Below are 11,851 nucleotides of genomic sequence, written 5' to 3' on the forward strand. Positions count from 1 at the left end.
CGGTATAACCCCGAAACTTTCTGGTGCCCGTTTAACAACTTCCCATATATAAAACTTTACCTCCGGACCATTCCGGAACTCCTCGTGACGTCCGGGATCTCATCCGGGACTCCGAACAACATTCGGTAGTCACATACTAGTCTTCCTAACAACCCTAGCGTCACCGAACCTTAAGTGTGTAGACCCTACGGGCTCGGGAGACATGCGGACATGACCGAGACCACTCTCGGGCAATAACCAATAGCGGGGTCTGGATACCCATGATGGCTCCCACATGCTCCTCGATGATTTCATCGGTTGAACCACGATGTCGAGGATTCGATCAAACCCTGTATACAATTCCCTTTGTCAATCGGTACGTTACTTGCCCGAGACTCGATCGTCGGTATCCCAATACCTTGTTCAGTCTCGTTACCGGCAAGTCACTTTACTCGTACCGTAATGCATGATCCCGTGGCCAACACATTGGTCACCTTGAGCTCATTATGATGATGCATTACCGAGTGGGCCCAGAGATACCTCTCCGTCATACGGAGTGACAAATCCCAGTCTCGATCCGCATAAAACAATAGATACTTTCAGAGATACCTGTAGTGCACCTTTATAGTCACCCAGTTACGTTGTGATGTTTGATACACCCAAAGCACCCCTACGGTATCCAGGAGTTACACGCTCTCATGGTCGAAGGAAGAGATACTTGACATTGGCAAAGCTCTAGCAAACGAACTACACGATCTTTGTGCTATGCTTAGGATTGGGTCTTGTCCATCACATCATTCTTCTAATGATGTGATCCCGTCATCAACGACATCCAATGTCCATAGCCAGGAAACCATGACTATCTGTTGATCACAACGAGCTAGTCAACTAGAGGCTTACTAGGGACATATTGTGGTCTTTGTATTCACACGTGTATTACGATTTCCGGATAATACAGTTATAGCATGAATAAAAGACAATTATCATGAACATAGAAATATAATAATACTTTTATTATTGCCTCTAGGGCATATTTCCAACAGGAATAAACGCTTTGATAGTGTGATCAAAGCATTTTGTACAGACTTTTGGAGAAGCTTGTATTTACAAGAAAGTGAGTGGGAGCTCTGTAGCACTTCTGATATTATATGTGGATGACATATTATTGATTGGAAATGATATAGAATTTGTGGATAGCATAAAGGGATATTTGAATAAGAGTTTTTCAATGAAAGACCTCGGTGAAGCTGCTTAAATATTGGGCATTAAGATCTGTAGAGATAGATCAAGACGCTTAATTGGACTTTCACAAAGCACATACCTTGACAAAGTTTTGAAGAAGTTCAAAATGGATCAGGCAAAGAAAGGGTTCTTGCCTATGTTACAAGGTGTGAAGTTGAGTAAGACTCAATGTCCGACCACCGCAGAAGATAGAGAGAAAATGAAAGATGTTCCCTATGCTTCAGCCATAGGCTCTATCATGTATGCAATGTTGTGTACCAGACCTGATGTGTGTCTTGCTATAAGTCTAGCAGGGAGGTACCAAAGTAATCCTGGAGTGGATCACTGGACAGCGGTCAAGAACATCCTGAAGTACCTGAAAAGGACTAAGGATATGTTTCTCATATATGGAGGTGACAAAGAGCTCATCGTAAATGGTTACGTTGATGCAAGCTTTGACACTGATCCGGACGATTCTAAATCGCAAACCGGATATGTGTTTATATTGAACGGTGGAGCTGTCAGTTGGTGCAGTTCTAAACAAAGCGTCGTGGCGAGATCTACATGTGAAGCGGAGTACATAGCTGCTTCAGAAGCAGCAAATGAAGGAGTCTGGATGAAGGAGTTCATATCCGATCTAGGCGTCATACCTAGTGCATCGGGTCCAATGAAAATCTTTTGTGACAATACTGGTGCAGTTGCCTTGGCGAAGGAATCCAGATTTCACAAGAGAACCAAGCACATCAAGAGAAGCTTCAATTCTATTCAAGATTTAGTCTAAGTGAGAGACATAGAAATTTACAAGATACATACGGATCTGAATGTTGTAGACCCGCTGACTAAGCCTCTTCCACGAGCAAAACATGATCAGCACCAAGGCTCCATGGGTGTTAGAATGATTACTGTGTAATCTAGATTAGTGACTCTAGTGCAAGTGGGAGACTGAAGGAAATATGCCCTAGAGGCAATAATAAAGTTATTATTTATTTCCTTATATCATGATAAATGTTTATTATTCATGCTAGAATTGTATTAACCGGAAACATAATACATGTGTGAATACATAGACAAATAGAGTGTTATTAGTATGCCTCTACTTGACTAGCTCATTAATCGAAGATGGTTATGTTTCCTAGCCATAGACATGAGTTGTCATTTGATTAACGGGATCACATCATTAGGAGAATGATGTGATTGACTTGACCCATTCCATTAGCTTAGCACTTGATCGTTTAGTTTGTTGCTATTGCTTTCTTTATAACTTGTACATGTTCCTATGACTATGAGATTATGCAACTCCCGTTTGCCGGAGGAACACTTTGGGTGCTACCAAATGTCACAACGTAACTGGGTGATTATAAAGGAGCACTACAGGTGTCTCCAAAGGTACATGTTGGGTTGGCGTATTTCGAGATTAGGATTTGTCACTCCGATTGTCGGAGAGGTATCTCTGGGCCCTCTCGGTAATGCACATCACATAAGCCTTGCAAGCATTAGAACTAATATGTTAGTTGTAAGATGATGTATTACGGAACGAGTAAAGAGACTTGCCGGCAACGAGATTGAACTACGTATTGAGATACCGACGATCGAATCTCGGGCAAGTAACATACCGATGACAAAGGGAACAATGTATGTTGTTATGCGGTCTGACCGATAAAGATCTTCGTAGAATATGAGGGAGCCAACATGAGCATCCAGGTTCCGCTATTGGTTATTGACCGGAGACATGTCTCGGTCATGTCTACATAGTTCTCGAACCCGTAGGGTCCGCACGCTTAAAGTTTCGGTGACGATTGTATTATGAGTTTATGTGATTTGATGTACCGAAGGTAGTTCGGAGTCCCGGATGAGATCGGGGACATTACGAGGAGTCTCGAAATGGTCGAGACATAAAGATCGATATATTGGACGACTATATTCGGACATCGGAAAGGTTCCGAGTGATTCGGGTATTTTCGGGGCTACCGGGGAGTTACGGGAATACGATGAAGAAGTAATGGGCCTCATGGGCCAAGTGGTGGAAGAGAGGAGGCAGGGCGCGCGGCCCCCCTAGCCCAAACTGAATTGGACTAGGGGGCCGGCCCCCCTTTCCTCCTTTTCCTCCTTCTCCTTCTCCTCCTTCCTTTCCTCCTCCTAGTAGGAGTAGGAAAGGGGAGTACTACTCCTACTAGGAGGAGGACTCCTCCTCCTGGCGCGCCCATAGAGGGCCGGCCGGCCTCCCCCCTTGCTCCTTTATATACAGGGGCAGGGGGGCACCTCTAGACACACAAGTTGATCAGTTGATCTCTCCCAGCCGTGTGCGGTGCCCCTCTCCACCATATTCCACCTCGGTCATATCGTAGCGGTGCTTAGGCGAAGCCCTGCGTCGGCAGCAACATCATCACTGTCACCACGCCGTCGTGCTGACGGAACTCTCCCGTGAAGCTCTGCTGGATCGGAGTTCGCGGGACGTCATCAAGTTGAACGTGTGCTGAACTCGGAGGTGCCGTGCGTTCAGTACTTGGATCGTGAAGACGTTCAACTACATCAACCGCGTTGTGCTAACGCTTCCGCTTTCGGTCTACGAGGGTACATGGACAACACTCTCCCCTCTCGTTGTTATGCATCACCATGATCTTGCTTGTGCGTAGGAAATTTTTAAAATTGCTACGTTCCCCAACAATAGGATCCGGAGACATCGTGAGAGATGATGACAGCTTATGTGATCATGCACATCATGATTGTGGAGGATGGGGATGCTGGAGTTCGGCATGGTCTAGATTTTCAAAACGTGGGTGATCCTATCAAGCTTTCATGGCAGAATCTAGCGACATTTGAGGATTTTATCCAAATGCATCATCAAATTGGACATCGGGGCACTCACAAGCAACTTCGGAATGATCTGGTTGAGCTTCTTTGGGCGTTTCAAATGGAGAACTAGAACATGTGCATGCTAAGATGAACTCAAAATTGAACTATTGAACAATTTTATTTCAAAATTTCATGTTTGGATTGCAATATTTTTATTTGAATTATTGTTGATTGAAATATTTGTCTTTTGATTGCTTAAGAATTGTGCTAATTGATTTGAGTAATCCGGGTATAAAAAAACCGAAAGTGAACATTTGGTGTCTGCGGTTGGATGACGCCCATCCTTATCCCTCTCCGAGGACACGTCCATGAATATTTATTTGGTGATGTCCATTCGATGATCCGCATTGGAGTTACTAGCAAAAGAGCGAGAGACACACGTGGCCACATTGGAGTAGTCCCTCCCTCTCTTAGTTTGTTGGATAGCAGCTTTGATAACATTGCTAATCTGGTGATGCACCTGCCACATGCTGCCTCCATTTACCCACTGGAGAAATACTAGCTCATCTATTAATTAAGAACAATTCTTACATTAGTTAATCTATATATCTAATAATAAATGGGCTATTGCTTCTGACGGTACGTCACGGAAATTGTCGCCGAAGTTACAAAATATTACCCACCAATATTACCTACAAGTGATAAAAAAAACGTTTCATACAGGGAAATCCTCCGCCCGGGCCAGCCCATGCAGTAGGGACCTCCTATACTACGCTCTGCGTGCTGGAAAAAGACGCAGCACACCCGTTTGGGTCGGCCCATGTCCGGGCGGCCTGTTTTTTAATTTTCCTTCTTTTTTCTTTTTTTTATTTTTTTCTACTTCAAATAATTTGAGACTTCAAAAAAAGTTCCAAAAAATAAAAAATAAAAATTTAAAATAAAATGTTTAATAAATCATAAAATGTTTGTGGATTCAAAAAATGTTTGCAGCTTTGTAAAAAAATGTTTGCTTATTCAAAAAATGTTCATAACTGTTTTTTGCAAATACTATAAAATGTTTATGAATTCAAAAAATGTTCTTGATTTTAGAAAATTGCTCACAATTTCAAATATGTGCACAAGTTTAAAACATTGTTCATGATTTCACGAAATTTATTTTGATAATATATCTCGGTGAAGCAGCAAAACGGGGTCATGGACGTTGGAGATTATGATATATTTTTCTCCTGTCGCAAACGCACGGGCCCTTCTGCTAACAGAAGGAAAACAGTCGAAACCCGGTGCAACAGGGCCGTAAAGAAAGTGCTAGACCGTTGCTACCAGTCATTATGCCTGTTGCAATAAACCATGTAATCATCTCTTTATCTCAAAAAGGAACAAAACAAAAAATCGCGTAACGCGTGTACACCTTATTATTTATCAATCAAAAAAGACACGCATATACACTAGCTAATGTATATACAATTTGACTTAATTTGATAACTCCATCATTGCTTGCTTAGCTTTGCTGCTCCATCATGCATCATCCTCCTTGATTAATTGCTTCTCTTCTCCTTGATCATGCATCAGGCTCCTCATCAGTCTAGAATAGATAGCAGCACATGCATCTGCTACTATTTAGCTCCCTCCCTAACTAACTAGAGTAATTAACAATACTAGCCAGCTTGCTAGCTTGATGAGTCATCACCACTTTCTCAAATCTTGCCTCCACCATCTTCAGCAATGCGTATCATTTTTCACTTACAGCTCCAGCACCACAACTGCAACAAAATTAACAAGCCAACCACGCGTCATTAATCACGCTAATGCACGGAATACTGTCACTAATTACACATCATGTTAATATATTTCATAGACAGATTGTAGCTACTCACAGTCTGAATCGGTGGTGATCCACTGCGCCATCCGGCACGCCTCCGACGACGTGCTCTTCTGGCTCACCGACGACAGCCGCGACGCGTACCCATTGTAGCTGTAGTTGTAGTTCCCGTTCCCCCGTGACGGCGTCTGCTGCTCCGTCCTCCCGGCCGGCGCCGACGCGAACGACAGCGGCGAGTACAGCACCGACGAAGCCGACGAGCAGCTGCCCGCCTCCCACTTGAAGCTCAGCTTGCCACCGGACCCGGACCCGGACCCGGAGCTCGCGTCGTCGTCACACTTTGATACCGGCGCTGCAGCACCACCACCATCCCTTCCCTGGAAGCTCAGAAACTGCTGCTCGCACAAAGAAGATCCATCAGATTATTATAAGAAATTTCCCATCTGGATCGACACAAGTTCAAACCAAGATGTCCTCTTGCGACCATCATCACTAGCTAAAGAAACCAAGTACTAGTGATTAATACCTTCCATTTCTTCCCGCTGACGCCGTTGCTGCTGCCGTACGGCCTGGCATGCGCAGCCCACTTGAGGAGCTCCTTCACCCGGGCGACCGCCTTCTTCCCGTCGATCCTGTGCACGATCTTCTTCACCGCGCCATCCACAATGCCATTCTCGTTGAAGATGGGCAGCACTTTGCAGCCCACGACTACGGCGCCCGCAGGATCAGCAATGTGCCCCATTTCTCCTTCCTCCTCAGAAAGACAGATGATATATATCAGCTGATGAGATGTCTGAAGCTAATTAGCTAGCAAGTACAGCTCCAAATAGCTTACTCCCCTGTATCTGTATGTATGGCCTTTATAGATAGGGACCAAGGGGTTCCCTACCAAGCCAAGCGAAAAGAATCGGCCGTCCCGGCAGGCAACCGACGGCCAGGATCGAACATCATAAATGAACCGATGCTCAGGGAACAGACACGTGCCGCTTCCCACCACAGATCTCCCACAGGTCAGTACCAAGCTGAAGTGGATCTTGGTCGTCGATTTTCGCACCAGGCGATCAGTTCGGGCGCATATTGTACTCCCAGTTGCAACCTATCGAGATCCCTTCTGACAGCAAAAAATACACAGACAAGAGATTAACTAGTAACATGAGCATATAATTGTGGCAACATGATGCCCAGGGCCAATGGGAAGTGTCTGCCAAGCTGGCATCAGCACTAGTTACTAGTTAACACCACATGTGGGAGATAGAATAACATCACAGTGCATGTTCTGGTTAGTGGCTATAACCAAGTGCAAGAATCTTGATTAGGTGCGTGCGGTTGGGGTCAAAGCGAAAAAATTGAACACTGCTACAAGTACCAGGCCAGTAGTTTAGATCTCTTCAGCCCAACTTGCTTGATTGATTGATTGTTTAAGCGTGAGGATTAGATCTTAGCTGTGTCATCACACGAGAAGCGGTATTGATTAGTAGGCTAAAATGAGAAAGATTAAGCAAAGCAAATGATATGGGCATGCATGATTGATTAGCCTGGAAGTGTGTTCTCTGCACACATTTGCTTAGGGTGGCCATGTGACAGACAGCCCCCCTGGGCTACTGCATGTTGCATGTTGGGGTTGTATACTGACATGACATGCTGTAGAGTAGTGCAGTGTAGGAGATTGGCTGGGCTTTTCTATTGTTATGCTTCTGCACCTCTTGTCTCACTAACTAGATGATGTGGAGGCCACATGGAATGGGGTTACATTGCTAGATACCATCCACGATGTCAAAATTGCATTACAGATGGATGGAACAGAATGAATCTAAAAATTGCATTACAGATGTTTAAGGGTGGACACTGGGCAAAGTTGCATAGAAATTTACCACAGTGGATGTGAACAAGAGCTGCAATAAAGTTACTTGCCGGGCCCTAACGATGCTTCAGGGATTTCTGTTGAAGAGAAATGGTGTTAACAAGAGCTGCAAACAGATCCACCCTGTTTTTCTCAGAGGAACATGGTGCCTCGTGGCAGCTGAAGAAGTATGTCCCACTCCCATCCAGTGACTCCAATCATCTGTTATACATTTTCAGGCAGGCAGGGAAAATGGCTTTCTGCTGGAATTTGCCATAATTGCAGGGTGGCCAATGGAGGGACACTTGTCCCCACATGGGCAGCACGATGCCCAACACACTATTATAAGCTGATAAACGACCAGATCCTCTCTGGTTCTCAGAAAGAGTGCCACGACATGACTGACGTGGACCGAAAAGACTACATTCTGCGAACAAGATTTTCTAGACATCTAGTTATGGTCACAACATGTTGTGTGTTTCAAATATCCTAATAATGCGGTGATGATATATATCCTGCTGGTGCAGTGGCCACATCTTGGCATCTTGCCTCTACTCACTCTGATGTGTTTCCCCTTTGAACATTTTCTCCCTCGGTTTTCTTCTAAAAGCGCTGGTAGCTTGCAAGTAGCTGCCAGTGCCACCGAATTGTGTGACATGATCGACACCACGTCTACTTTTGTTTTGAGCACAGAATTGACAGTTTGAGTTCATGGATTCTTCACTCCTCTCTTGGCGTTCCAGCATATAGCTGGCTCAGTGTTCGGGAGCTGTTGTGAATCTTCTGTTTGCGAACAGTTTTTTACTCTTTTTGATAAATTGAGATTGCTAACCACCCTATCCCACATGGTCAAAACATTGCATATGCAATGACACCATTCGTTTTGTCTGGATCCACTGGAGAATAGTGAGGCAGCAGCAACTGCTCATTGAAGATTCTATGCTATTCCCATGGATGCAAGTACACTAACTAGAGCTCCAAAAGGAGCCCCGTGATAACATTAGCAAAAAGCCTACAGGCAAAAAGGGGATATGACGGAATTTTTTCAGAACTTTCAAAAAAAATTATTCTTAATCCTAACATATGTCATACTCGAAGTTGATAGGCAGAGTACTTTTAGAAGTATGTGTATGATTTCTACCAAAAAGAAAATCGTGACTATTGATGTGAATTAAACGAGTACTGTACCCATGATCCTTAATGCACTGAATACGTCCCCCAACAAAGGGTTGCTTGCATGTGGACAGGGCCGTACCGGGGAAATCGGAGGCCCCGTGCAAATCAAAATTAGGCCCTAAGTACTAAAGAAACAATAATATTTTTTGTCAGCCAGTGTAGTTTTCCATAAAAAAATACACCAGTTGAAAGCAGAAGTTTAGAAGACTTGTAGATAGCACGTACCTGATTTGCTTTTTTTTAGCTGTACTATGCTATGTTGGAAGAGCTGTAAGATTGAGAGAGAGCTGAGAGGAACTGATGGATCATGATTAGAGAGAAATGCATAGGGTGGCTTGGTGTTAAATATTTCTAACCGTTCTTTACTCTAGTACCTTTTTTTTTGTGTGTGTGTGTGATTCTTTACTCTAGTAAGTACCTAATGCTTCAATTAACACCTTGATTAACAAAAAAAGGGGGGGGCTCTGGTGTTGGGGGCCCTGTTCGGTCGCTCCTGTTGCACATGCTCATATACAGCCCTGCATGTTGACTCAGAAAATGATTGTGCATACCTCACCTCGAAATGGATTACGTATCATACCAATATCCTGTCCCATCATGTTTTACTTATTAAGAGAAAATATTGCTCAATGTTTTTCCTATAAATTAGATGGTAATTTAGTATATAGCTGCATGATGTGCGTATTTAACTCTAAAGAAGCTAAGCCACATTAACCTAGTAATCCATACTTGAGATTTACACACAAACAATGGAAACAGAAACTAAAATGCAGTAACAATTTTCTGAGAAGGAACTTACTTCAGAGTGAAGCCACCAGACACATCACCCACAAAGCAGAGCTACCCAAGGGATTCCTTGTCGCTTCCTTTAATAATTAAAAATCCTGTTCTACAACCAAAATGGGAATGTGTTTAAAAAGCATGAGACCTGAACTGGTAATAATCAGCAAACTAAACCACACAGAAAATTATTTATTATCTTCTTATCAAGAAATACAACTTTTTTTGAGTTACAATAGTATACAACCATTTATGTGTTTACAGAAAATTCTGAGCAGACCTCCCTAGATACAAACATATCAAAAGTCAACACTATTCAGAAGCAATTAAGTATTCGTGTGTACAATTGGCTATAGCCAGGACAAAACCTCGCGTTTGAACAAATCTATGTTGCCCGATTCATGCCTCTTCTGATTGGCGCATGAGTTCAAGTAAGCTAGAAGCTTTCCTTTTTGCGCGGTCTGTGCCGGTTTCTGACAGCTCCTTGAGTGCATCTTCCCCTCCAGCTGCCTTTGCAGCCATGGTTTGTTCAGCATCAGCAGAACAGAGAGACCAAAGAATGGCTGCCGCATTCTCCCTGTTGCGAGGAGAGCCAGTTTTGATCACCTCGACTAGTGGAGGCATTGGCTCTGATTGTGTAATTACAGACTTGCCTTCTTGATTACCGGCAAGAATCGACAAAAGAGTGAGCGCCTCGTCAATCATTCCCCCAGTGGGATCCACCAAGAAGTTCATCAGATGGGTGATGATTCCAGCTTTCACCGCCCGGACCTTATTGCCCTGATATATGCACAGGTTGAAAATTGCCGTTGCCGCATCTTTCTTGCCTCTTGGGCTCCCGTCGCACAGAAGATTGATGAGCGGAGGTATCGCACCAGCAGCGCCGATAGTGACTTTATTTTCATCCACAACTGACAGGCTAAACAGCGTGGCCGCGGCATTCTCTCTGGCTTCCATACTCCCAGTTTTTAGCACTTCCACTATCTTAGGGATGGCATTGGAATCCACGATGCTTGCCTTGTTGTTCTCATGGATGGAGAGGTTAAGGAGTGCCGTGACGGCGTGTTCCTGCGTTCTTGGATCGGAAGAGGAGAGCAGATTGACCAGCAGCGGAATGGCCCCTGCTTCAGCGATGCATATCCGGTTGTTCACGTTTCTCTTGGCAAGCAACCGGATCTCCCCCGCAGCTGCCCGTTGCTCGTCCTGGTTCCCACCCCGCAGCCTATTCATCAGCGAGATGAGACCAGCATTGTCATAGTCGGAGCTTTTGACCGCTTTCTTGTCATGGGAGTTGGCTTTGTTCTTGGGAAGCTCGATGCCATTGGCTTCGCACCACTGCGCTATCAGGCTTTTGAGGACAAAGTTTGGGGTGAGGGAAGTATGCGTGAGGGCCAGCTGCGTCTTGGGGCAGGTCTTGTGCCCAGAATCAAGCCACTTCTGGATGCAGGACCGCTCGTACGTCTGAAAAAAGAATATAACGATCGTTAGGATAAATGTGGTTGATGAAGGATTGACTAGCAGTGCTGCATATAACAATGGAACAGCCGCACCTGGCCGCTGGAGACGATGACGGGGTCCTGCATCAGCTCGAGCGAAATGGGGCATCTGAACTCGTCTGGGATGATGGGGGACTTCACGGAGGGAGACCTGCCCACACCGGGACCCTCGGCGGAGGGGGCCTGGGCGATGACACAGTCCTTGAGCTTCTTGAGCAGGGAGGACATCTCGTCGACACAGCCTTCGGGCTCGCCGCCGCTGGAGATGACCATCTCGTGCAGCGCCACGGACTCGCGCTTCATGTCAGCCATGGTCTCGAGCTGCAGCTTCTCGGAGACCCTCATGAGGAGGGCCGGCACGGTGGGCTTGTCGTCGCTGAGCGCCCAGGCGAGGTCCCTGGCGAGCTGCGCGTCGGCCGGCTCCGCCCTCGTCGCCGCCCGCTTGAACTGCGAGTGCACCAGCGCCACCTACAAAAATGGGGATCAATGGCACAATTGGACAGTTAGAACAGAATTGAATTGAGGTGTGAAATCTGATGGAAGTAGGAAATTGGATTGGTGTGGCACCTGCTCCTGCACCTCCTCTGGCATGTCGAAGTCGTGGTAGGGCAGCTGGTCGAGCGCGGCCTGGATCTGCTCGTTGACGGCGGCGAATTCGCGGAGGAGGCTGTCCCGGCCTCGCATGGCCTGCGGTCGTGGGCGGGGGAAAAAAATCAATCTTTGGGGTCTAGCGGTGGCGGTGGCGGT

General features: G+C 45.5%; 2 protein-coding genes across 9 annotated transcripts; both read right to left on the reverse strand.

Moving 5' to 3' along the window:
* Window positions 1–5,372: 5,372 nt before the first annotated feature.
* Window positions 5,373–6,619, reverse strand: LOC123149260 (uncharacterized). 2 transcript variants are annotated; one of them, XM_044568889.1, is made up of 3 exons: window positions 6,339–6,619; window positions 5,868–6,207; window positions 5,373–5,753 (listed from the first exon to the last, which is right to left on the reverse strand). In XM_044568889.1, exons 1-3 carry the CDS (start codon window positions 6,552–6,554, stop codon window positions 5,734–5,736), a joined length of 576 nt encoding a protein of 191 aa, XP_044424824.1. In that variant the 5' UTR covers window positions 6,555–6,619; the 3' UTR covers window positions 5,373–5,733. The 2 variants fall into 2 exon arrangements, with proteins under 2 accessions (XP_044424824.1, XP_044424825.1); XM_044568890.1 differs by having other exon boundaries at window positions 5,868–6,204; window positions 6,339–6,611.
* Window positions 6,620–6,727: 108 nt separating this feature from the next.
* LOC123149259 (U-box domain-containing protein 12) lies at window positions 6,728–11,791 on the reverse strand (the record flags this gene model as incomplete). 7 transcript variants are annotated; one of them, XR_006474552.1, is given in 5 exon segments in its annotated part: window positions 6,728–6,920; window positions 9,628–9,717; window positions 9,977–11,069; window positions 11,159–11,572; window positions 11,672–11,791. XR_006474552.1 is itself a non-coding variant. In XM_044568886.1 (4 exon segments), coding segments are annotated over 3 exon segments (1,593 nt in total). In that variant the 3' UTR covers window positions 9,474–9,712; window positions 9,977–10,007.
* Between the last annotated feature and the right edge of the window lie 60 nt (window positions 11,792–11,851).

This window comes from Triticum aestivum, chromosome 7A (assembly GCF_018294505.1).
Source record: "Triticum aestivum cultivar Chinese Spring chromosome 7A, IWGSC CS RefSeq v2.1, whole genome shotgun sequence".
NCBI lineage: Eukaryota > Viridiplantae > Streptophyta > Magnoliopsida > Poales > Poaceae > Triticum > Triticum aestivum.